Source organism: Cygnus atratus, chromosome 6 (assembly GCF_013377495.2).
Source record: "Cygnus atratus isolate AKBS03 ecotype Queensland, Australia chromosome 6, CAtr_DNAZoo_HiC_assembly, whole genome shotgun sequence".
NCBI classification, from domain to species: domain Eukaryota; kingdom Metazoa; phylum Chordata; class Aves; order Anseriformes; family Anatidae; genus Cygnus; species Cygnus atratus.
Genome location: NC_066367.1, coordinates 24,607,513 through 24,634,404, shown reverse-complemented (window position 1 = coordinate 24,634,404; position 26,892 = coordinate 24,607,513). Strand labels below are relative to the sequence as shown.

General features: G+C 44.2%; 1 protein-coding gene across 1 annotated transcript in view; it reads left to right on the top strand.

Moving 5' to 3' along the window:
• The window catches only part of KALRN (kalirin RhoGEF kinase), a 497,270-nt gene that overhangs the window by 151,972 nt on the left and 318,406 nt on the right, over nucleotides 1–26,892 (top strand). Inside the window, exons 2-3 of the mRNA XM_050711733.1 lie at nucleotides 4,805–4,879; nucleotides 17,725–17,839. Coding sequence (XP_050567690.1) covers nucleotides 4,805–4,879; nucleotides 17,725–17,839 — 190 coding nt within the window. The remainder of the gene's footprint in view (nucleotides 1–4,804; nucleotides 4,880–17,724; nucleotides 17,840–26,892) is intronic.

Here is a 26,892-nt window from a genome sequence, read left to right as displayed (position 1 = left end):
CCGTCTGTTTGGTTTCCATGGCTCTTGAAACTTTTGGGGAGATCACCTGGAAAGCAAGGCTAAGGCATAGGTCTGTGTGTCTGTCTGTGCACTACATGTGATGGCATAAAGACATTTACAATACACAAGGCTAACAGGAGTGCTGGAGATCAAATTCAAAGCAGATTTATGGTTGGATCCTCTGTCAGGTAGCTGTTAGGCACTTTCCATGCATATTTGTCTATAATCCTGTGTTTATATACACTCACACATGCAGAAATAAATAGACTTATTTCAGCATAAGCTTCGATGTTGCGTGGGTCTCCAGTTGTATAGCGGGAGAGCCATCATGTCTATGAAGGTCCCAGGGATTATTTGCATTTCCATTGCAGAGCTGAAAGCCGGCTCCAGCCCTTGCTCTGCATGGGGTGAGGAACACAGCCAACGCCAACTGTGCTTTCCTCGGAAAATACCCGCAATGTCCCCGTCAGCACTTGCTGGCCTCCCCAGCTCAGGGAGCACCATCCTCACCCCCTGCCTACGGTGGCTGGCAGCCCAACCTGCCTCACTCACCCCAGCCCTGCCACACTCTGACCTGCAGGCCCAGCACTATACATGCTTCCTGTGAGGGCAGTATCACTGTCTATCAATTAATAAGGAGAATAATAACCTTTGTTGGTGACGTTTATAGCTCAGTTTATAACTGCGGCCTGCAGCAGGGAAGGCTAGCAGGAGAGCCTCGCAGGCCCCTGGGGAGCTCGGGGCACCAAAACGCCCTTTCTTTGCGTCAGGGATCAGTCTGTCATCCGCAGAGGAGCGACCAGCAGATGCAGAGTGTCCGGGCCCATTTATCTCTGCCAGATGGTGCTAAAATACAAGTCCAGAGCACATGTTGCTTCTATTCAACAAAATGCTCGTGCCATGCTGTGGCCTTTCTGACTGTGAACCAATGAGCCCCTGCCAGGGAAATCCCAGCAGCAAAGCCCCCGGCAGCCCTCGGCTAAGCCCCTCTGTGTGCCCTGTGGAGCTCGGAGAAATCCAGCCAGGAAGGCTCACAGCCCTGTGGAGATGGACAATAGCATGCAGGAAGGGAAGGAAGGGGTTAAAGGGAGCTTAGCCCAGACAAGAAAAATAAATATTTGAGGAAGAAAAGCAGAAAGAAAGAATAGCGGAGAGAGAAAGGCAGGAGGAGGAAGCAAAAAGTATTAAGACGAGAGAAAGGAGGATGATATTCTTCAGAAAACAAAGGGATGGTTGTGTGAGAAAAGCATTGGGGAAGCACTGGGGAAATGAGGGCTCGGCTCTGCACAAACTTTCTGTCTGACACTGGACAAGTCAATTTTCTCTGTCTCAGTTCGAAAAGGCTACAATGGGAATAATAATGTCTCCTTTGTTCTGCCTCTCCGTGCTCACATCAGACATCCCTTCTGTTTGCACATTGTAGAAAGGCATGATGCTACTGTACTGTAAATACAAATAAAATCCACTGAGGCTTTGGGAGGGGGGAGGTAAATAGGCTGTGATAAACTTAGGAGATAAGTGCTCTGAAAACCTGAGGGGGGAAAAATGTAAGAAATATGGAAGAGGCCTTTACTCAGGCAAGAAGAAATGAACAATATGGACCAGATTAATCCTACTGTTGTCTCCTGGACTCCAGTGGAGTTCCTCAAGGGATGGGTTCAGCTGAAGGAGTTCAGTTTTGTTTGGTTAAAGAAACTTCATGCCAAAGTTTTTAAATAGTCAAATCTGTTCTGAGAACTATGGGAATGTGGGCTGACTTTCATGAAACATTGCATGGGACTTGGGATGAACTACTCCCGCTGAAGACATCAGGAGCCAAGTGATTAAGCCCCATGCAGTGCTCTGACAGGAGGCCTTCTTCTTGCCTACGCATACTTTTTTCAGTATAGAAAGTATTTCCATATTTCCAGCAGCTGATCTTTATTTGAAGCCAAGAGCACGCTGCTTTTTTCAGATTGGAGCTAGAGTTTTTCTAGGAAAAGCCACTCTGGAGCAGACCACGGGTTGGTCCATCTAGCCCAAGCCAGCGTCACCAACAGAGGCCACTGACCTCTTCTTAGAGAAAGAAATCCTAAAGCCTGCAGGGCTCCCTCCAGACATAATTTATATTTCACTCCAATAGCTAGAGTCTGGCTTTCACTCCAAAGTCTGTAGACTTATATTCTTTCCAAAACTCTTGTTTATTTTATTAATCTTTACTGTTCCCTGGAGATGTTTGCAGCTTGCAGATCTCTAGGCCTTTGGGAAAGCCCCTTGTGCTGCTGACCTCCACGTCCTGTAGCAGCAAGTTCCTCAGGCCAAACAGGGCCTTAGTGTGGGGAAAAAAAAACAAACCAAACCAAAACATATTTCCTCTTATCAGTTTCAAGTTTGCTGCCTTTAATGTGGAAATGTGCTTTAAGTTTCCCATCTCACCCAGCTGGCTTCTCATTACAGCATCTCACCTAAAACTGTGAGCTGCTTCTGCTGCGCAGGGAATCCCTGCTAGGAGACGGGCTGTGCATTTGCAGCATTGATCTGCCCTGAAAAGTGACTCAGCCATGCTGAGCATCCAGTTCTTAAATTTTTCAGTGTTTCCAAGTTTCCAAGAATACATTATTCTGTATGCTGCTCCTGCAGGCATGGTATGTTTTCTTCTTGTGTGCCTGGAGTAACAGAGGTTTGTGGATAACCAGAGCATCCCCACCATGTGGATAGCACACTAAGCCAAGGTGTGGCAAAGGAGTGAGGTGCTGCAGGGTGACTGGGACGTGGCACCGTGCTCTCTGCACCTCTGTTTCTCTTTTGATAAGGAGGCATTTGCAATGCTGACACTTCTTTGCAGAGCATGGTGAGACTTGCAGGTAGAAGAACAAGAGGGGCACCGTTGTGTAGACCCAGGCTTATAACGATGGTGAACCAGCAAAACAGTGCCCAAATGCTCAGATTTCAGCCTGCCCTTCCCTCATCCATCTGTCCTTCTCAGTTCGTCTGCTGCAGACGGGCTCCAGTCTCACAAGGGTTGGGGGGTGTGTGGGGCAGGGTACAAAGCATGGCATTCATCATCGGCTAGGAAGGCACTGCCTACACGGTTGTGTAACCGGGGCTCTGCGGCAAAATGAGATGGTGCTATGCAGACATGGCTTCGGATCCAGCACGCAAATAAACAAAACGAATGTATTAGAAACAGCTGGGGGTTAGGATGAAAATGAGCATTATTAGGAGTATGCTTATAATAACTCATGAACTGGGGAATGCATCATTGCTGCTTGGGGCCCTCCTGGAGACAGATTTGCCATTGCTTTTGGAGCCCTTATTACAGCCATTGGTTTTCCTGTTCAGGCATCCCTTCCCCCAGCCCTTGCTGTAAAACCTGCCAGTGTGCTCTGAGATGGAGCTGCTGGTGTGTGGCATTCAGCATAAGCTGCAGTGAGCTCTGTGGGCAGCAGCCACAGCCTGGTCTGCAGGTCATGAGCTGTTGCTCAGGTGAGCATGCACATCACCTAGAGCTGGGACCTTGCTTTAGGCACTGCTCTGCCTTTAGGAGTTTCATCCCTCATCCCGAGGGAAGTTTTGCAGTTTTGGGGAGCTTTTGTGGATTTCCTGGCTGAAGGACAGGGCCACGGCTTTCCAGTTCCTTCATCATTTTGGAGTGTGACTGATCTGTCCTGGAGAATACTGAGAAAGGTGAAAACACCTGTTGACAGCACTGTCCCCGTTCACGTCCTTTCTTGCCTCTCCTGCACACAGCCAGGACATCGGGGCTGTTAGCAGCAGGCCCTGTGCCTGCAGCCTGCCCTGCTGCAGCTCAGGAGGTGACCCGTCTTTAAAAGTCATATATCTTTCCCCTGGGCTTGAGGTGCATTGCCTCTGGGAGACGCACAGAGGTAGGAGAGTGTTTCAAGTTGTCCTTGAGCTCTCGGTGTAGCAGTCTACAAACACTTCTTGCTGAGAAGTCTTTATTATATATTTCACATAGCCACTGATTTCTTTTTATTTTATTTTTTTTGTAATGTGTTCACTATGACTTCAGTTATGTAATGTCTACTGCATAGTTAAGTGCCTAAGAACTGACTTTGCTGTTTCCCCGATGAATTTAACACGTATTGGCCAAAACTCAGCTTGCATTGACACTTGCTGATCTTGCAGCTAGGGGGAATTTGGCCCAGTACTCTGCTTCATTGTCTTCGAGCCATCATGATATGTCTAGCATATTGGCTGTTCTGGTTTGCTTCATGGTTGGATGAGATGCATATATACAAATCTGCTTAAATTCCAAAATATTACCTTTGGCTGAACGGTTCCTGCTTTTGATGTGAGAGCTAGCCAAAGCCCGGGATCTGTGGGGTTATTCTCGTAAAAAGGACAAGTTAATAGCAAAGACTCATGTCTTTAATTCAGAGTGCATGAAGCCCTGCTTACTTGAACACAGAAAGAATTCGGCAACCAGAACTAAATTCCTCAGTGCTTTTCTGACACAAAGGGCTCTTTAGGGATCTCTCAGGACTGTCCTCCAGTGACTGTTCAAATTGCAGTTACACTGGTTTCTGCTCCTTTTTATATCTCCCTCCAATTTATTAACCTTTCAGAACTTCTGAAGGATGAAGTGGGATGAGTTGATTCTATGTATTTTCTTTTCACAAGCATGTCTCTGTTGATGCTAACGATATTCATTTATCAGCCATAAGGGCCTAGCTCTTGGTGCCGTTATGTAATTTATAGATTTCCTCCAGTCTGATTTTGAGAAACATGGATTGTTGGTGAAGTCTGGAGCAAGAACATGGTCTCTTCTAATGTGGCTTTCCTGTCTGTATCTGTTTTGCAGGTTCATTCCGAAATGATGGCTTAAAAGCTGCTGATGTCCTTCCTATACTAAAGGAGAAAGTGGCCTTCGTGTCAGGTGAGCACACCCCTCCTGGTCCCTCTAGCCCAGCATGAGCGCTGCCTGTCACCCGCTGGTCCTTACAGTGCTGTGCAGGTACAAGGGACCGGTTTCATATTTGGACTTGGTGGTACTTACATTGGCTCTTCTGCCAAGAAAAGGGCTTTATGTGGAACAGGGCCACCCAGTAATACTCAGCAAGTTGGAAACTGGCCCGTGGTGATTTTCTTCCTATTCTGAGAAACAGGTAAATGGGCAGTGCAAGTGGGAAGGAATGTCAGCTCCAGCCCAGACCCGGGCTGTGTCAGGATCCAGGATGGTTCAGGTCAGCAACGCTGCCTTGGGTTCACGTCAGTGAATATAACTCAGTCCTGTCTGTAGGAAGCACTTGGTCCTGTAAATCACTGGTATTTGGTTTGCAATCCCAATCAATCTGCACTTAAAAGTGCCACTGATGTTACATTTTCATAACTCCAGTGCTTAAAGATCTCCTGCCATCCCATGCAGCGATTTACAGCCTTCGTTCAGGGGATGAATCTCAAGGGCCTGGGGGTGAATGAGGGCTAGACAATACGGAAAACACTGTGAGAATGGCTTAGGTTATATTGTTTCTGGGGTGAATTACAACTTGTCAGGCAAGGGGATGGGTGGGGAGAGAATGTCTGAAGTGATCATAATATTGCATGAAGTTACGAAAATCAGCAGTACAAAAAGAGGGTACTTCCACTGCCAGTGTTTCTGATGAGTGCAAGCCATTCAAGCTGCTTTTGGTGACCTTGCCTGATGCAACAAGAAGGCCAGTATCAAGCAGCCAGCCCACTCTGCCCCTCACCTGCAGTCTTTGCTCTTTGTTTCCGTGATCTCCTCAGTACTGCTGAGCGCAGAGGGCAGGAGAGCAGCAGCGAGGCCATGGGGTGCCTGGGTCCTTCCTCCTCTGCTCTCTGCTGGCTGCTGAGCCAGGCTGGGGGACGCCTGGATAGGAGGAGAAGCCTTCCCCTGGTCTAGCAGCTGGTGCGGGCTGTCCTCCCACTTAGCATCAGTGAAATGGCACAGGAACCAGCAAGGGCTTGGGCAGACGCTTTGTGGCTCTATAAACCCTCAACTTTTTTACCGATGATGTGAAAAATCCAGGACTTGGGAATTTTGTGTGACACCAAATGCACCGTATGACCCACCCAACGCTCTCCCAGCCATTCTCCCTTGCACCACTATTTGCCTCACACTGGTGTCTCATCCTGAATGTCACGAAGTATTTTATGCCCTTATTGTCTTTCACTGCTCTGAAGAGGGGAACACAGTCATAAAAAGGCAGTGTACTTGCAGACTTGTTGGTGACATAAAGCTGAACTGGGTGCTCTGGGGAAGTAAAAAGGAGGAATTTATGCAGGGACTGTACTGGAATTTAGTTCTTGTCTCCTGCTGTTGCTTCACATGGAAATGACCATGGGATCATTTGGTAATGCATGGAATATTTAATAACAACAACTTGTCTGGACTGTTTATACAGCCCCTTTCCTAACCATGCCTGGGTTCAGCTCGCAGCCAGAGGGTCTCACACCAAATCATCAGCTCCTGTTGATGCTGTCCCGGGCCAAGCTTGCCCTGGGGGGGTTGAACAAATGAGAGGTGCCAGCACACCCCCAGGGGTTTCTCACCATGATCTGCTGTGGGCAGGGGATGGCTTGTTCCTTGTAGACTCACCACTCTTCAGACTCATCTCTGCTCAAAATGTTCCTGTTCCTGACCCAGCTCACTAGATAGCAGTCCCAGGATTTCCACCTCCTTTCCATGGTCTCCAAATGCAATGGCTATGGGAACAAGTGTCTGAGCCTTTGTAGATAAAATGTGCTGAGGCTCTGGTGCCTTATTACAATAGCCCCAGCATCACCCTCCAGCCCAGAGTTTAAGAACTGCTCCAACTTTCCCAGGGTTGTTGTAATAAAGCAGATGAAGAAAAGGATTTGACAGCTTCAACTGAAGGCTAGGTTCTTTTTAATTAAAATGGAGTAACTTCCTAGAGTGTGCTTTCAGCACAGAAAAGAAAGTGTTTGCCAAAAAAAAGAAAAATCAAATTGCTGAACTTTGTGAGGATATATATATGTATTTGAGTTCGAGCTGTAGTTAACACTGAGTCTGTGAGCACATTGCATTTGCAATCAGGCTTCCTCGAGGAAAAGGAGAGTTTTATTGAGTCTTGTCAGAGTTTATACTACAGTTAATTTTAACGGTAACAGTACAGTAAGGATGTCAAGTGGGTTCAACTTGTCCTTACACCAGCAGAATTTATCAGCACACAAAAAAAAATCTGTTGAACATCTCAGTTACACACTTTCTCCTTTTCTCATCTGCTCCAGCTACACCACCTTGTCTTTTCAACCATGCCTTGACAGGACGGCTGCAAGAACAAACAAGCTCCTTGCGGCAGGGGCTGTGCCGTTCTGTGTTTCAGTGCTGTGGATGCTCCACACCTCAGCCACACAGAGCAGTGTGGAGAACGGGCTGGACACCGGCTGCTGCCTGCCCACACCGCCGTGTAATCTCAGAGGCACGCTTAGGCTTTCAGAAGTGCACTTAATTTCAGAGTTGCAACACAGCTGTAGCTAGCTGGGCACGGATTCACCCAGCCTGAATGCCGCCTGGGGCTTTGTGCCTGGCGCTTCCTGTGGTTTTATTCCTGCAACTGCTTCTTGATTTCTTTCAGTGACCTTGTTTATAAGCTGGACTGAACCCCCCAAGCAAAGTTCATATATGTGTGTATCTAAACAGCACCTGAAAACCCCATGCCATCTCTCATAAGCAAGGAGATAGCCTGAGCAGTGGCAGCATCCCGGCCATCGCAGCCTGATTGCTCCCATCGCTGACCTCGCTGAGGCAGATTCAGCCTGAGCTGGGAGGGAGGTTTTGGCCGCCTGCTTGTTGCCTAAACCCTGATAAAATCTTGGCTTTGCCTGGGTGGTTCACAGTGTTGTTTCCAGCAATGGAAAGGCTTTGGGAACCATTAGGGAGCGAGCTTCAAGCCAAAGGCTGATTTTTATATTCTGAGGAGGAGATGAGCACAGAGGAAAGGAAATAAAACAGGTTGTAGATTATTTCGGTATTTTTTTTTTTGTGAGAGGCGGTGAAAGTGATATTTTGGAAGCTGTGGCTATAGCCTTTCCTGGGAAATGCAGATGCTGCTTTGGAAGGGTGGTTTAACTTCAGATGTTGTTCAGCTGCTTGATTATAGTCATAGGAGATTTTCTATTGATCAGGGCAGTACAGAAGGAAGCGGATGAGGCTCTCGGGAGAGGGAGTGGAGCATGTTGCCATGTTGCCTTCCTGCACATGGAGCTTTTCACACACATGGCTATGAAAACCTTTTTAGCTGACTAGCATAGTGGGTGTTGCTGAAACCATTTGCCCTTTCCCCACACCCCACCCAGAAGAGTTTTGCAGGATCCCTCCCAACACTTCCTGTTCCCTATGGGACTCTTAAGACCCACAGCAAGTAGGCTCCCGCCTGCTATCCAGGTGCCTTCTGCTCCTCTGCTGAGGCAGGAGCACCAAGGAGGAGGTGGCCAGGTTGCTGAGAGGCTGTTTGAGCAAGGAGGAGTCAACAGCAAAAGGTAGAATGGTATCATAATTTGGTGATTTACAGGGGCACAGTGACCTCTGAGCCTGACTGAGAGCCTGAAGGGAAAACACAGAGATTTCCCAAAAGGTCTTTCAGAGGAAGAAGCTCAGTGTAAATAGACCAGATGAAACTTTGCAATTAGGTCTCACTAAATTTAGGCTGGCAAGATGAATCCAAGAGGAAGGCTTACAGGTTGTTTGGCTTCTGAGACTGGAATCTGGGAAAAAAAAAAAAATTGCTCCAGGGTAAGAACTGTTAGGGGGAAGAGACTGACCTTCCCAAAATCTATGGATCTGAAGTCACCCCAGGTCACTATACACCAGAGATATGTGGGACCACGTGTGCAGGAGCATGTTTTGCTTTCTGTGCGATGGATGTGCTTCACTCTTCAAAGAAGGGGTTGAAATGAGATTCCCAAGGCCCCCCAGGTGCTGGAAGAGTCCAGGTCCAGATTTCAGGAGGTCTCCAACACAGATTTGTGGACACTGGAATTTGTATTGGATAGGGAACAGAACTAACCAAAAATATTTAATTTTTCAATGATGTAAACATTTTGTATTTGCACAAAAAGTTTTGATTCCAATTTTAAAAGTTTCTATTCTCTTCCTCTATAATGGAAATTTCAAGTGAAACATCAACAATTCTTCTACATTTTGTTAGAGAAAAGTGTCTTCTTGTTTATACCATTCCCTGATGTAGCTTGAAATCTATGGAAATTCCAAAAAGAAGAAATATGCTATTAGAAAAATATAACATTGCTTAACTATTGAATTTTCATAGTGGTTTTGGTCCATCATCCTTTCATCTAGAATTTACTGCTGCATTGATGCACATTCTTCTTTGAATAAGAAAAAGAGGAAGTTTAGACTGCAAAGTTTCCAGGTCTTTTGATGAGGTCTTACCCCGTTTTTCTGTTTTGTTTGGTCTCGTTTTGTTTCTTTTGCCTTGTAAGATTGCTAGATCATTTGTGAGGATACAGAAGAACCTTTACCTATAGTGTTTGTTTAGATATCCTCATCAGGACTCTAAGGTCAGAGCAGAAATCAAAACATTCTCTGGGATATCCAGTTTCACTTACAGGTAGTGATGATACACAGCTAAAGCATTGTTAGGGTGCTGAATCAGTTGCCGTATTTCTTTCCATATGTTTTAACCGTAGCCATGGACTAAATTAAAGAATTTCTGTGGAGAGTGCCTAGTGACTGCCATCACTTACCGTCCTGGGTCTTGGACACCAGCAGCTTGCCAAGATCCACCACCATCTCCCTCCAGCAATGAGACTTCCCCTTTGTGTGCTTCCTTAATTAGCAGGTGTGAGAGTGGGGATGCTACCTATGATGCCTTGTGCAGACAAAAAGGTTCAAGTGCCTTACAAAACTAGGTAAAAAAACGAACCCAGTAAACATTTTTGTCTGAAAGGACTCAGAAGAACTTGTGGGATGTAAATGAAACTGTGGGTGCCATCCAAGCACGCAGAGCTCCTGACCGCCTCCGGGAAAAGCCTTCGGAGCCCACGGGTCAGTGGGTCTCTGCATCCAGTCACACGGGTTTAGCTTTCAAATTAATGATAGAGACTTTCAAAATAACAATAAGAGGAAGGAACTGAGCCTGTGAAGCAAGACGTTCTGTATACATCCCATCCTGTTCCAGCTTACAGGGTTTTCTAGTCCTTAAAGACACAGGGAGCTCCATATGTATCTCAGCAAAGGTCTCTGCTTCATTTACACAGGCAGGTAAGAGTTGTCCTTGTACAGAAATGCAACCTGGGAGCTTATAAATCAATATAAGGAACCAGGAAGACAACTATAACATCTGAGATAATTAATATGATAACAACCAAATGTTCTGGTCATTTTGCAGTAGGGTGTGCACTTGCATCCCACTGGCAAAACACATCACCTCTGAAAACTTCCTTATTTCTGTGAAAGCACTTTGCATCGTAGGCTTACGTTTGTTTTGCTTCTTTGTTTGTTTTTCCTAAGGAATCTATTTTAACATACAAGAAGCTCAGAAATTCACAACTGGACATCTCTGTATTAGCAAATGGTTGTGGGTTTTTCAATACATCTTTTTGTAGGAAAAACATAGGCTTGTTGAAATGGAAATACTTTGCTGGAATGTGCAATTTTAGAAACATTTTTATCTGATGGTGTTTTCCAGCTCTAGGCCAAATTTCTTCTCAGAGCCAAAGGAGAAAAAAACTTCCTAATAGCAATTGTGTAAGTCCGATAGCTTGAACTTTCCCCTGAACTTCCATAAATTTGCAGGAGCCTCTACTTGGCTGTAGCTGTCAAGGATTTCCCTGCTGGGACACAGCAAGCCTGAGCAGCCGCTTGTGTTGAATCCGTTCATTACATGTTTCACTTTGCTGAAGTGACATCAGAAATTTTCTATTTCTGATGTGCTCACCTCAAATTAGGAAGACAAACAGTGTGTGGTCAGGGTGAATGCAGCTTCTCTCTCTCTTTTTTTTTTTTTTCCTTTACTCTGTATAGCTTCTAATATGATGCTCAGAGACAAGAGTCTGGAGTGCATATTGGCACTGCCATCAGCAGTGTGACCGGCATGGTTGTTGGCTGTTTTATTCCCTTCCCCTCTCCATCAGGTTCAAGAGGGTTTACAGCAGAGTATTTTGTTTTAGAAAATTTGGGGTTTATTTTGTTTGTTTCTGCATCTTTTTATTTTTATTTATTTTTTGATAGAAGCAGGTATTCCCATATATCTGAGACAGAAGGGTGAAAGGAAACAAGGTTTGCATATGTGTGAGTGAGGGGCAGTGTTGAAGAGGACGCTTCGGTGCTGCCTTGATACTTCAAAGCAAATCTGTATCTTCCAGGGGAAAAAAACGAGTTCCTCTGGAATCTGCAAGTTCTGCCTTCCACACAAAGAAGCTCTTCCTTTATTGTAACGAGTTTCACCAGTTCTTAATTTTAGTTTGCTGGGACAGTAATTTTCTCAGTGGGAAATGAGACAATTTTCTCAGTGGCTTGTTGTCAAGAAAGCATTCATAATCAAAGAATTATCCCAAAATACTTGTAATAAATCAGAAAAGGTGTATTACAGACCACAACAAGTTGTCTCTTCAAATCCATGCACCCATGCTCTGGGTGGTTATAGAACAAATCCATCAGGTGGGAAATGGGCTCATCCAGCAGCTGTGCTGAGCATCCCATCTACAGCCACTCGTCTGATCTGTTCTGCCAAGGGATATCCTGGTGGGAACACACAGCCTTGTTTTTGGGGTCATTAACCCTAATGCCATAAGGGTTTGGTTCAGCCACTTGACATTTGTTTATGGGATGCTGCAAAGAGGAACACACTGGAGGATCGTTCTCTGCCGACGGCATTGCAGCTGTGTTAATTTGCAGGGGGGATTTGTTGTGGGAGGTTAAATTTCCTTAACTGTTGCACTGGAATCACCTGCTTTGGAATCAACTGAATTTGTGTGTGTTCATACAGACAATCCTATATAGAACCCTTGCAAGAAATTTTTGCCTCCTGAAGCTGGAAAAGTTTTAGTATGGAGGTCTGTTTACAGGAGGTCTGGTAGCAAGCAGACTCTCACAGAGCTCAGTTATGGCAGAGAAAGGAAAAGAAATATTATTTTAAGACTCTGGATATCAATTCCTTGATACTTTTCTTTCCTAGGAAGTCTGTCAATTAGATTTAGAAATCCAGAGCATATTGTTCCTCATTTTGTAGAGGCGCCTGACATCAGCTGAGCTCATTCTGTCTCTGAGTTCTCTTCATTATCATTCATTTTTTCACCATATTTTGGACTGAAATATCTTTTGAGGAGTATTTCAGCTTCTCTGGAAAGTTACTTATGGTCCCAGCACAGTCTGCAGCATCAAGATTGATCAGCTTATGGTCTGCAGGGGTCAGATGGAGCAGCACATCCGTTTGAGCTGCAGCAGACATCGGAATGGAGGCCAGAGGTGCTGTGTACTACTTCTGTCTCCACTGCTGATGCATGTTGCAGGACCTTAGACAAGGTACTCAGGAGCCTTTATGTGTGTGGGCATTTGTCTGTTTCTGTGGTTAATCCTTGTGAATTCCTGCTTATAAAAAGCATGCAGAAGGAAGAAAAGGGCTGGAATATCCTTAAATATAGATGAATGCAAGCAGGAAAGTGTCGTGGTAAAGCAGTAGATAGGACTGGAGTGACGTGGCTTGAAAACAGAGCTCTCCTTAGTCATTATCTGTTGTATACAAAAAGTCTGCATTAAAGGAAATGCCTTAGTTCCTTTCCTAAACAGGATTCCACAGAGTTGGAATTTCACCCTTCTGGGTATTATCAGGGATAGTTGTTTCTCAGGACTTGAAATAGGGAACCCATACCCACGGTACACATTAATAACTCTGGGCTGGCCAGCATCTTCCCTTACCTGTAGGCATTTGGAGCCACCCCAGACCACTGAGGTGATTAAAATCTTAGCTCAGACAGCTGCTAGAGAAAGCATCTTGTGGCTGGAGTCCCTTTTGTCTCAGTCGAAAGCCTGACCAGAAAAGTGCCCATCCGTAGGTCACTGAGACTTGCCCAAGTTGTCTGTTGCCTGCTTCCATTGCCCCTGTTTGCAGGTTTTTTGAGGTTTCTTTAATTTTTTTTTTTTGTTTTCTTTTACTATGTAGAAGTGGTGCCCATCATCATGCCTCATGCTATTGCTGCAGTATCTCCTGTATTATTGTATTATTTGTGGAGGAAAAATGATGTGATCCTACCTTTTGGGACCAGGTGCTGAACATAGCGGTGGTTTCTATACAGGTAGAAGAAAGGGAGATGGGAAGAATGGGCAAGCATGCCACTGACAGGCAAGACAGTCAACAAAGGATTTTGTAGGAGGGAGACGACATATATGGCTAAATATTTGTTTTCAGTGTACTTTGTGCCCTGAGGAACATGTGTTTTTCTGACTCCTTTATTCCAGAGCACTAATAACTAGACCATCTGTTTGCCTCTCTAAATCAGAACAAACCCCATGAAAGCCCACCTTGAAAACCAATTAGAAATTATCAGCTGTTTGTTTTAGCATTTAATAACTGTAATTAGCAAACATAATGATATGTTTGATTATTGCATCCCATGTCTGTGAGCCCAGTGGGAGGCAGAAGATGGGACATATTGATTAGAGCGATTGAGCTTCTTTGCTCCCCTCCATTTTTTTTGTTTTCTTTTAAAACAATATGCTGGGTAGTTCTCTGATGAAGCTGTGCATGTAAAATCAGTGTGCAAATCAGGGCTGACTTGAGGCAAGATTAGCCTCTGTGGGTGGGTTCCTTGCAAGCAAGGATAGAGCTTCTGTAAGGTTTCTAGTTGCTGACTTTTAGTCTAAGTACTATAAAGCCCTAATACAGTGAACTAGGGATCAGAAAACCTCATTTCTACTCCTTGTTCTTCAAGTGACGTGCTGTGAGATCTGGGGCAGATTTCCTCCCCTCACCATACTTCACTATTTCCCTCAGTTTAAAAAAATATATATATATAATGGTAGAGAAGAGGAGAGATATACATGAAACATTAGACTTCCTGCAGAGCAAATGCAAAAAGAATTTCTTCTTTTAGTAGTTCTTACTCCTTGTTTGGATGTTCTGTTAGAGGAGATGAGGGTCCTAACATAAGCATGGCAGGTGTCAAATTTAGATGGTGTGACCATTCTGTTTAGTCTGTCTGGTAAAGCTGACATTTGCAGTTATGAAGCACAATAGAAAAGGTACATTTTATTGGTATTTAAGAGAGTAACCACAGTTACTGGGCTCTGCAGGACCTATGGTGAATTAAACACACTGTGGTTGGTTCTGGAAGAAACCTGACATTTCGTCATGCAGGCTCTTCCTAAAATTGTAAATAATGCAGGCATTCATAAAAATTAGGGATTGCTCATAAACTATTGGAAACAAATGAAGGATTTTAATATGTATTAAAACTTGTAAACTTGTAATAATAAAATAATAATAATACTTGTAATAGTAATAATAAGAATAAAACTTGTAATAATAAAAACATGTAATAATATTTTCACCCTATTACTCAAAGCATAGAGCAGTGATTTTTATCACATTTGTTTCTAAAACTCATATTTCTTGTTTTGCTGTGCTACAGGAGTAGAAGGAATCATTCCAGGCACTTATTTATCCTTCCATCCTCCAGAAAACTCCATCTAGGTCATCTCATAACCTTCTTCCTCCAAAGAGAATTAACCCATTTTCTCTGGTCTGTCCTGGTAACTTCTGACTGTGTGCAAGCCTTATTTATCCTGCTCTCCTGAGGACAGTTCAGATGAACTGATGTAGGAGAAGTTCTGTCCTGGAGCAAAGACAGGACAGAAATGTTCTGATGTCTGTTTCCCTTTCTGCAGCTGACAGTCCTTCCATTACCATCAGCAAAACGGTCAAGAATTTTCCCCTTGAACTTTCTCAGTCTCCCAAAATTTAGTTGTTGTTATTGTGGGTTTTTTTTGTTTGTTTGTTTTTTTCAGAGCTCACTTTGGTGGAAATGTAGCTCGGAAAGGGGTCCCTGAACCCAAACACAATTTCTGGTCATGACCAAGCTGAGGTGAACAGGCAGCATTGGAGTGGTCAGGGCTGCTGGGCTGTGGGAAGATCATGGCCCTTTCTGGGCGTTTCATATCCTGGGAGAGCATTATAACTGTGTGCTTGGATGTCTCTTGATCTCATCTCTTAGCACTTTTTTTCACTTTGTAGAAATATTAAAATAGTTGGGACTGGAGGAGGAGGGGGAGCCTGACTAAGTAGTAGGTAGTGTGTTCTTCTGGGATGTAATTCAAGTTCATGTCTCTGCTTTAGTGAATATCTGGAAACTTTTGAAAGCCTTGGTTACATCTTGATATGATGGGAAATGTTTCAAAACCTTGAAAAGCTTCCTGTGTCAAAAAAAAAAAAAAAATCTTTCCCACCAGCTTTAGTTTCAATATTTGTTTGCCATTCTATAGGCTGGCTTGCTTTCCTGTTGGACACATCATGCATGATATAATGGTTTTGGCTTTGTTACCGTGTGTGAAATAATCCCAACAATGGGAGAACGTGCTTGAAATGAGATTTTTTTTATGCTTAAATGTAGGCCTGAAAATAAAAATGAGCTTGTTTCCTTGTAAATTGAATCCTTTTTACATTACACTCCCATTCTCGTGCCATGTGGCAGAGGGATGGATCAGCCAAGGTGAGACCAAATTCCCTTGGATCCTCCTGGCGTTTGTGGTGTGCTCATTGCAGCAGAGGCTCTGCCGTTTGAAGGCTGCTGCAGAGAGACCCATGTAAGCAGTTTAACTGGAAGCAGCAAGGTGCCTTTGAGAAATCACCCAGAGGATTTCCTGCAGTGCTGGGCAGCACACTGCCCAGCGTCAGCCAAGGGCAAACATCAGGCACACAGCTTTAGGTGGAGTTGAGGCAGGGCAGTTTTTGTACTCTGCGTGTTCCCCTGGCTGCGTGAGGGCTCAAAATGAAGAGGTCACCTCATCTTTGCCTCTCTGTTTGTACCTTTGAATATGACCTGAAAAATTGGAAGGTGTTGCCCTTCAGGTGTAAAGCATCCACTGAAAGCTACAGGAACTTCAAAGCAGACAGAATGTAACACTGGGTTACACTGGCATCTATATCTGTGTAGATGAAGTTTATCTATAATGTGACAGGCTTTGAGCTGTACAGCCCGCAGGGCTGTAGAAAACTCTTAGATCTTGGAATTTTGTAAAAGAAATAGAATATATATACATATAAAACAACGTTGCTATTTTTAGCTGCTTCTGCATGACTTGGATCATGTGGAGAGACACTTTGTGCTAGAAAGTGAGCTTGTACCTATCGTGGCATCAACTGAATGGGCACTTTCAGAGTAAAATGAACAGGGCCTGTGTTGTCAGCTGAGAGCTGCATCTACAAGAAACCTCTGTCTTGTAGTCAGGGTCAGGTGGAAAAGCTGTGCCTCAGGGTTATGTTCATATATGTCACCGGATTGATATGCACCTGCAAGAACTCCTGCTATATGAGACACCTCCTTGAGTCCTGATCTAAATTCTCTTCAGAGCAATTCTTTGTCCTGTGGTGAGCTAGGATCCTGTTTTTCCAAGCTCTCATGCCAGTCCTACTCTTACAGCAGAGCCTCCCAGGGCTCTTCCTACCAAACTGTGGTGGTTGGGACCCCTGCAGAAGTCACGGCCACACGGAGTGCAGGTGTCCTGCGTCCTGTAACAGAGAACACAGTGTGTGTGAGTGCTGGAGGTGCACGTGTCCTTGCATAGCTTTCCTTCTTTTTGGCCAGATAATTTAATTCAGCGGAAGCACGTGATTTCCCTTTGTCAGAAGTGATATTTCTCTTAAAGGGATTATACTTTCCATTAAAAAGTGAAAATTGATCTGCTTTTTTTACAGCTTATAGGCAAGGTGCAGTTCTGTGCTAGCTTTTTGAACTGTAGTTTTGATATGAATTTTTTCCTAGATAACAATGCCAACATATATCTGACAACACACAGTTCCTGAAAAACCCCTGTGATAATACATGAAGGAAGAACTAAACATTGCACAAGGAACTAGATTTCTGTTACAAGCTTATTAAACTTTATTCACAGCAGAGAAACAAATGAGGTGCAGTAGAATAGGTTGTATTCACCCCTATATTTGTGATTGTATAATTCAGGGTAGAACCACTCCTTTGTGGCTTTTTTGAGAGTTGCTGTAAAGCATTAGGTGCCAGACACCAGCAGTTTAAAAGGAGTGGGTTTTAAGACAGGAAAACTACAGGGGGAAAAAAAAAAGGCAACTCCAATTGCTGACAACACTCTCTAAATAGAAAACACAGGCACAAACTTTTAATCAGAACTTCAGTTTCTAATGAATTGCCAGATTAGTATGTCTGACTGCATAAACGTGGTGGGGGTACGCTGCATCCAGATGGCGGGACTTTATAAACTGCCTGGCAATGAGGGATGCAGCTCATTGGGTAACAGAAATATTTTCACTTTCTTGCTGTTGACCAGTCGCACTGGATTTGATGGGATTAGGTGAAAGCCAGAAGAAAAGCTAGTAGCAAATTTCCTTGTGGTTGGTGTTTTGTTTTTTTTTTTTCCTTTGGCGCTCTAACAAATGCAAACATGTCTTCCTCAATTAAGCAAGCCTGAAAGCTACAAAGAGTGCGCAGGCTCTTGAATGTGCCTTAATTTATGTTTATCAATTCAGTGCACATAGTTTTTTTGACATGTGCTTCCTGCCTGATTTTCTAACAATCCTCTATTTTCCGCAGGTGGCCGTGATAAACGAGGTGGTCCTGTCTTGACCTTCCCAGCCCGCAGCAATCATGACAGAATAAGGCAGGAAGACCTTCGGAAACTTGTGACTTATTTGGCCAGTGTGCCAAGGTAAAGCTAGAAAGAAAACACTTCAAAGCTCAATGTGGATGGATGGGTGGGGAACTTGTTCTTGGCAGTTGCTGATTTCCAAGTATTAACCTTTAGTACCTTCAGTTCTTGGGACAGAGAAACAAAAGTGTTCCCTTCCTCCTCCTGCATATGTTCTGATGGTTTTTATTGTACAAGCAGCAATACAGAAGTCCCCAAGAGCAGAGGCAGTGCTCGCAAACCTGGACTTCAGGCTTGCAAACCCAGCTTGTAACAGCAACAAGGAGCCGCTCTCATTTCTGATGTTTCTGTGCAGCTCTCCTAGAGGTGTGGAAAAGGAGGGGAGTAGTTGGAGGTGCTGGCACTTCCCTGAGCTTTCTCCAGGCTCAGGAAGGAAAGTGGGTGGACAAAAGGGGCAGTTTGCAAAGTGAGGCACTTTAAATGGCTCTGCATGCAAGCCAGCTCTGTTAGAAAGCGTCTTTCCAGGCATTAGTCCCCATGCCCCTCCTTCAACATGCAGGTCCCCATTCCTTTCCCAGGGATGCTGGAAGATGAGTCTATTGCCAGTGTGTATTTATCTTAGCAAGCTTCAGGAGACGGTTTGTCAGGCTCAGTGCCCAGGTAGGTATTTCTAGGCCAATGTTTAATGCCTTGGAGAGTACAAAGCTATGCACACCGTCATCCAGCTTCCTGTTCCTGTTTTCAGGCCTGTCCACTATCCTTACCCAATAACCACCACACTGGGTATTGAGGTGTGGGTACCCCAGGGTGAGTGAGGGGCTGAGAAGGGCTGCTCAGGGTTTCAGTGATGCACCCTGTGCCACCCCCAGGAATTCCTTATTTTTTAAAATGTGGGATATAACCCATTCAATAATGCTTATATTATTGTAAAGAGTGAAAAGCTAACATCTGAAAATGGAGGGCTGGTTGTATCTGGATAGAAGGAGGTAAGTGTCTCAGAAGTGCACTCAGTTCCTTAAATGTGTGATGTACAGAAATCAAAGTTCCTGCTTTTGGTACAGAAAGAAAGTGAGGGCTGTTTTGGGAGATTGCAGAGAATTAAGGGCAAAAGAAACCACATGTACCAGATCTGCCAGTGTTCACTTCATATTGATAGGACTTCACATGGCCTCAGGTGATGCATTTTTTGCTGCAGTAGACTTTTGCTCATCAAGCTTTTACTAATAAGTTGAATTGGTTTGCTTTTCCTTTCACTCCTTTTTTTTTTTTTTTTTTTCCCCCCCTCTCTTTTCCTCTAGCCAACTCTATTTTCAACTGTTTTGTGAGGGAGATTATGGACATGCTGTGGAGCTGGAAGAGCAGTAGGTCACTCCCTGGGAGTCTGTGTCCCACGGCTTGGCAATTCCCCTCCAGCTGCTCCAGTAATGAAACTGCTCCTTTACATTTTATCATCCTTTGCATGGTTGCAAGTACAAAGATATGACATTGCCTCTTTTCCCTCAGAGACAGGGGTTGCAAGCAATTGCACAGTTAAAATGACCTTCTAGTATGTCAAACTTTTTTATTAATTCCTCTTCTTGCATGGCAGTAATATCAAGATCCACCCATTGTGTTCCCCACTCTCACACAACTGAAAAGATTAGCTCAGTCTTTGATGCTGCTTTTGGTTGCCTCGCTGTGAATCAGTCCAGCAATGATTTTTCTCTAGTGATGCTGAAGTTGGGGAACAGAGGTGCATGCTACAGGAGCTAATACAAAACCCAGAAACATGGAAAAAAGCATTCTCCCTCATGACCCCCCCACTGCAGAGCCTTGTTCTGCCGTGATGTTTGACACCTTTGACGGACATGTCTCTAGTTACGCCAGATATTATTTGTTCCTCTGCAGTACAGCCTCCCATCATGACAATCAGTAAGGGGCTGACTACTTGTTCATGAAGGCCTTTCACTGGTTTCCCCAGGATACTTGCAGATTGGTATTTTGGAGCTGTTAACCAGAGTACTGCCTCCTGTTTGGGATATCAGACACTGAGAGATGGGGAGCAGAAAGTGATCGGAGGTCTAGCAAAAGCAGCCTGTCACGGAGGATTAAAAGGGCAGAGGCTGCTCAGCCTAGAGAACAGGAGAAAGTTAACAGAACAGTTTAAGCTGGACAAGAGGAAAAGATTTATAAATAGGAATGGTAAACACTAGAATAAATCATCTCATCTCTTCTTAAAAACCTCCATAGCTCTATATGAAAATCTCTAGCATGGGTATAAATGTTAGGGAGAAGAGATAAACCAGCAGGTGACTTTTTTAGGTTCTTCCCAGTCCTGTTTTTTCTGGTGCTGCGGTTGTGAACTCACTGTGGTGGGAGGAAAAAGTGATCACAGACTTTGAGGGTTTGGCACGTGGGACTGTGTAAGCTATGCAGTGTGAGAAAACACTGAAAACTCATCTTTCCCTAAACATCTAGTTTGTTTTAACTAGGTCAACCAGCAGAGCTTTCAAACTTATTTACTTTTTGGAAACAAATAAATGTGAGGAACAGCACTGAATTTGAATTCATATCACTGGCTCCAGTTTCTATCTATTCCAAGATGACTGCTGTAATGAATAACTGCATCAGCCATCTACAAAATAAACAGTTTCATTAGCCGAGACTCTGGGCACGATGTCAGGAGAAACTAGTCTGATGCTCAGAGTGCTGAAAGGGAGAGAGATTCTCTGTTGGTTGGAAAACTAGAATTTCTTGGTGGGGAAAAAAAAAAGCTGTAATTTATCTTATTGACACCAGTATAATAATTCTTTCTTTATTCCTACTGCAGTGGTTTCTGAGTGAGACAGATCGCTATCTACATTGATACTATCTGTCACTTAACCCTGGTTTTGTATCTTAATGGAGGGGCAGAGGTGGCACATTGCTGGGAGCAGGTATAAGGTTGGTGATGAAATATGATGATAGCTTAGGGTAAGTGAAACCAGGGCCTGACTAGCAGTTTTCAAAGTTTCTGATTCAGCTTTCTGTAATTCCTTCTTCAGAAACAGAATAATAATGTGGGTTTTCTGAAAGCAGCAATGTCTGCTTGAGTTAGAGCAGAATAGTGAGTGCTTTCATACAGCTAGCAGTGACAGCCAGGCGGGTGCCCGAAGTCAGTGGGGTTTCTTACACAGCTGAGGACTGCTGTGTGGGGGTGAGACTTCAGATCTAGGAACTTCAGGTCCTGATCCTACAGTCTGGGGAACTAGGAGGAGGAGGCAAGCAGTTGTATGGCGTTGCAAACGAATGCAGTCCTGGTTTGGTGCTGTACGCTGACTCTTATAGGCATACCGAGAGGTCCTTTTCTCTAAAGTGCTCCTGTCTAATTAGCAAGAAACTAAGCCGCTCTTCATTAGAAGTAAAGATAATTGCCATGGATGCCAGGTCCCTACTGCTCTGCCATTTTCTGCTTGTTTCACATCTGCACTAATGCTTTCTGGATAGGCAAGGCTTTATTTCTTGTGAATCAGGATAGCTCCCATTTACATGCAAATTTAAATGGGATGCAGTGTTTAGAAATTTGGAGGGCGTGACTGAATCTGGGATAGCATTGTGTTTATGATCAGTGGAGCCGAGCTAGTTGCCCCCTAATAAGGGGGAATTTTCTGACCTCACTGAGGATTTTATTTTTTAACACTAGCGTAGAGCCATTTATTCCAGTAGAGAGAGTTTTGATTTATATGTGTGTATATGAAACTAGCACCAGGCCAATCTCTGCTGTGAGCCCTTTGGAATTAAGAATTAAGTTATGCATAGGCTATAAGAAGATAACAAGGAGACAGAATATTATTAGCTTGAGTTATCTCCCCACATGGCGAAGCAATATGATGAAGGAAATGTTCTCTGTCAGCTATAGTGAATCTTCCGGATGAACACATCAGTCTGTTTTGGAGCCAAGATAAGCAGTCCTGTGTGCTCTCTGCAGAGGGGGAAACCCGAGATGCCTCGGAGGCCTGTATTTTTAAAGATATCTACTTTTATTTGTCCTCTGTTTAAAAACCTGCTCAAGTATTTCCTAGTTCTGGGGGACATCCAGGACTCATAACAGTAGCAAAGTGTTTCCAAGGGACAGCCCGGTGTGTTTGAACAGCTTGTCAGAGCTGCCTGAGCTGGATTAAAGGTGCTAGGATCAGTAAAACAACACAAGTGCCTCTAAAAATTAGTTCAATGATTGGGACTTTTTAAAATTAAAAGAACAGCACAGGGGTTGGCAAAATGTAGCAATACTCACCTCTCTTGGATTTATTTTAAGCTCTTCTCTCATGACCTGTGGTACTGTGTATATTAGCTCCTCTGGCCATGAGTAGTGTGAAACTCGTTTTGTTGATTGATAGGTATTAAACCCTGGAGCTCTAATTTCTGTGACACAATCCCAGCACTAAAGAAGCTTCTGAGGATGGTTTTTGCTGGAGGCTGTTGTAGATCTACAAAAATATCCGTGTATTTTAAAAATAACACCAGGGACTTCATAATAATTTTAGTAACTAAATATCTGGTGCCACGTGTGAGATAATTATTCCTCCATCCACTTGCATCAAAATACCACATTAACAAGTGAACTGAAGCTAATGAGGCTAATGGAGGTTTAATATTTGCTTCAGACATAATTTGATTTAAAAAAAAAAAAGTGTTTTGGAGAAAGAAGTTCATTAGGAGTATATAACTGACGTGAATGCCAGTAGATTTAAGAGCCTTTCCTTTCACCACTTGATAGCCAGTTCACATCCAGCCTCTATTGTACGTGGCATTGGTACACGATGCTGCTACTTATCACTGTCTGTTAGTGACAAGGGAGCCTATGTGGAAATGGCTGGGGGTCTCATCTTGTGGCCTTTCAAAGGGCTTCTGACTACATCCCTGCTTTGTATCTGTCTACTTACAGACCACATAAGGACCAGGTTACACATTCAAGTTGCACATTCACCTTTTGTTGGAAATCAGTTCTCCAAAAGAGAATTTCTGGTCTCCTGCCAGCTGTGTTAATGACCTGCTGAGAACTGGGCTGTGACATTTTATAGATTTTATAGATAGCTGGATGGTGTCTATAAATGATGTCAAATTCTGCAGTAAGTCATTACAGCTCCAGGATGGCCTGCTCCCCTGTGACCAAAAGCTTCTAGAAATGCAGAGAGCAACAACAGCAGTCAAAGACTGTGGAGTAGGAGTTACGAGAAAAGATCGAAGGTGTTGGGGTAGCTTAGTTTAACAAGAGGGAAAATAAAGACATATGATGACAATCCAGTATGTAAAACTGAGATAGAGGAAACAATGGTCCAGATGTACGTGGCAAATAGGGCAAAAAGAAAGAGGTTAAAAACACATAAAATAAATGAAGCACGCAGCAGGCTGCTGTGGCATCTGCAGCTTTGGAGACCCTGTTGGAAGGTTTATGAGGAATGACCCATGTATTGTTGGTGCTCCTGTTTTGCAGCAGAGGGATGAAAGTGATAGCTTCTCAATATCTCTTCTGACAGTGTTTTATATAAAACTGTGTTTTTTTCCAAATAGATACAAAATTTTCATTTCCTATGTTTGTTTATTTGTAATCCCCGGATTTTTTTTTGAAAACCAGCCCAAACCTAAAGTAAATGGGGGCTTTCCATATCAGGTTCCAAATAACTTCCTGATTTCATTGCCTGCTGCTGTTTTCTGGATAGTGTAAGGATTAATCTTGCAAAGCTCTGGATCTAAAGCAAATGTCCTCTATTCTTCTGCCCTTCGCAGAAGCCAGGAGCACTCTCAGGCTAGTTCTAGCTCTGTTTGCTGCTGAGACCTGCTCTGTCTTCCAGCTGGATAACTGTGCAAGTGTTTTCAGGCTGGTTTTGTGGTGAACAACACACATAGCGCAATACAGAGCTTCGTAGGTAATGTACTGTGAACTGCACAGCTCACACAGCTTTTTTTCTTCTAAAGACTGATAAAAGGCAGGGCAAGCTGAGCTCTGCTTATCACTCGTACCAGAGATCATCCAGTATGTTCTGTTTCATCTAGCAGAAGCATCCCTTATCTTTCTGATGGAAATATTTTGTGAAATAGAGGCAAATGAGAGTAATATAATGTTAATATTGAGACAAACCCATAGAGATTTGATTGTCTTGTGTCAAAACACAAGTTCAGAGACTTTTTTTTTAAAAAAAAGGTCATTGCTATTTCAAGACTGAATCCTTTATTTGAAATTAATTCCTTAAAGGACATGGAAAATACTTTGCAAATCCCTTTGTAAGTTGTCAAGATTTTATCCAAAAATATTTGCACTATTTTTGGAAGATCTGGAAAGCTATTACTGGATTTTCACACTAACTTCTCCAATATTTCTGTATTTTTTAAATAGTAGCTTGCTCCATTTTGTTTGATATAAATTGTATTTCAATAAATAATTGAAAGTACTGATTGCTACAAGCAGAAAAACTACGTTTTCAATTTGCAATTGTGTTTTAAACGTTCTAATCAGCACGTGACATCTGCTTAATTTTAGGCTCTAAATCTGCAATTGAAAACAGTTAATGTCAAGGAATCCTTCATTTATTGTGCCTGAATTATTTCCAAGGCAATTGTTCTTTTTTACAGTTAGGGGTGTGTGTGTGTGTCCAGTTTTCTCTTACTGCCAACCATGCAAACTCATGCTGAGAATTTCAAATGCATGTTGGGTTCTTTCTGGTTCATCTAATGTCTCCAACATAAAGGTTCTCCAGTGGGTTCCTGATTTGAAGATTTCAGATTGCAGAGGTAGCCCTGCCAGCCAAGTTTAATATACAAAGAAAGTGCATAGGTCTGGAAGAGAAGTTCCTTTCCTTGGTGCTCTGCTGCTTTTCTAGCCCAGTGGGAGCTCAGTCATGCCTTCTTCAGCAGAGGCAGTGGATAAGGCTCAAAGGGGAAAAAATCTGATGAAATTAAAGGTCATTGGTTTACTTTGTGCTCTCCCCAGCAGCAGAGCAAGTGTCTCTACCCGTTCAGGTCCATTGCCTTTTGGTGTTACTGGTCTGGCCCTTTCTGCTCAGAGCCCTGCCCTGCCCCTGCTTCTCCTCACCGCAGGCAGCGTGTTCAAGCTGGGAGTTCAAAGCCACCGGAAGGGTGGCAGTGAGTGGAGTCCTTCCACACAGCCCCAGTCTTCCCATGTCCACTGGGCAAGAAATAGGAAGCCCACAGGCTACTGCTGCCAAGCCATAGCTCCACAACATCAGCACACCTGGCTTCACTCTTCCTCAGAAAATGGTCATTCCTCACTGAGAAAGAAGGGTCTGGAGGGCTCCTAAAAACCATCAATGCAGCCTTGAGCAGGGGTAGAGATACCTGTGGCAGCACTTCCTGCCAAAGGCATGTCCACAGGGGAGCTGATGTAGAAACAGAGATCTCCTGTAAGGATGGTGACCCCACGCAGCAGCGTCTGCTGAGCCTCCTTAAGGCGTCATAAGGGGTTGATGGCACAGGGGGATGAGCTTTGCCAAGGTACTGGGAAAACCGCAGCTGCCTTTTCATGGTGACACTGACTGTAGTGACTGCATTTCTAACAGGGCTTTCAGGGCTGGGAACTATTCTGCTTGAGTTTCTCCAAGTCTGGGGTAAACAGCAAAACAACCCCCATTCGGAAAGGACAAGTGAGAGAAGATTTGAAGAAGTACATTTCCTTTGAATTTCCTGAACCCAAATCAGGTGTAGACAAAGCCTTTCACTGCTCTATGGCAGGCACTGCCCTGTCTCCACCAAGGGGCGGCCCCAGGTACGATCCCAGCCCTGGGATGCAGGAGCCACATTTGAGGGCTGTGCTCGATCCCATCCCCTGAGCTGCCTCACGTAGAGCTGTGCTGCCTCGCTCTGCTTTCTGGGCTCTGTCCAAGCCCTCGACCTGGGGATTAGATCAGCATTGTTCCTCCTTGCTAAATGGCTTTTGCATGTTGATTATACCAGCATTAGCTGCCTGGAAGAAGGAGCTGAGCTGATGGAGACAAGTGAGAAACCCCCTTGTAAGCTAGGATATAACCCGTGGCCATTCGCTGCTGAGGAAGCCAGTGGGCACTACAACCTGACGTTAATTCTATGCAATGTATCATTTTCTCCATCCTCTTCTTCAGTGGCAGAGAAGTGGTTTGGGAGTCTCTGCAGCATGCTTTGCTGTGCTGCTCTCTCTGGTCTTTCCCATGCTAGCACTGATTTAAGGCTGGTGCCTGCTCCTCGTGGGCTTTTTAGCCACCAGACCTGGGGTTCTGCAGTACTCAGAGAGGTGCGGGCAGCAGCGACCTGGAGACTTCCAAGAAGAAGGCAGCTTTGCGCTAATGTGAGCAGTAATTCAGAGGAGTTAAAATTAGCAGACAGAGACCTTTTGTGGGAACGACATGCTGGCAGCAGTCGGCACTGGTTTGCTTCCCTGCGGTTCCCTGGTGAAGCTGTCAGCAGCCATCAGCAGAATATGCAGCAGTTCAGCCAATCCTAACTTTTCTTGTTGGTGATCTCTTTCCTACAGCTTTTACAGAGACTGTAAAATGGTTTTGTCTCATTCCTGTATGGGTGCTTGTGTTCCTCATCAGTAACTTCAGTACGTGCTACTTCCTTTTCACTCTCAGGAATTATTATAGTTTGGAAGCATTTTATGCCACCCTCCTCACGGATGTCTCTAGGAGCAGGAAAACTGCCGCAGTGCTTTGCAGTTTGCTTCGTAATGGGAATATTGTCAAAGGTGTTTTAGTGTCAATGGAAAGATCTTGTAAAGTCCCATGGCGAAGGAATGAGACCTTTACTGCATCCCAGTATGGAGCAAATACTGGGAGATGGAAAAGCGGAGTCAGATAGTCAAGACTGCCTGGTCCTTCACCTCGTGGGATGGATAGAGGTGTTGGGGATGCTGCTGCAAAGCCTGGATTCCCCAATGCACAGCTTGAGGAGGACTGGAGATGTGCTTTCAGGAATGTATTTTTAGCCTTGTCTCCAAATGATACAAAGCTTATGCAAACATGCTGTCTGTCAGTCACTGTTTAAACCAAATCTGTCAGAGAAGACTCTCAAGAATATTAAACTCCTACAGGTCTAATGAAATTAGACAGCTCTGTCAAGGAGAGGAGACCTAATTAGTGTCCACAGAGAGGGAAAGGTGGGCACTA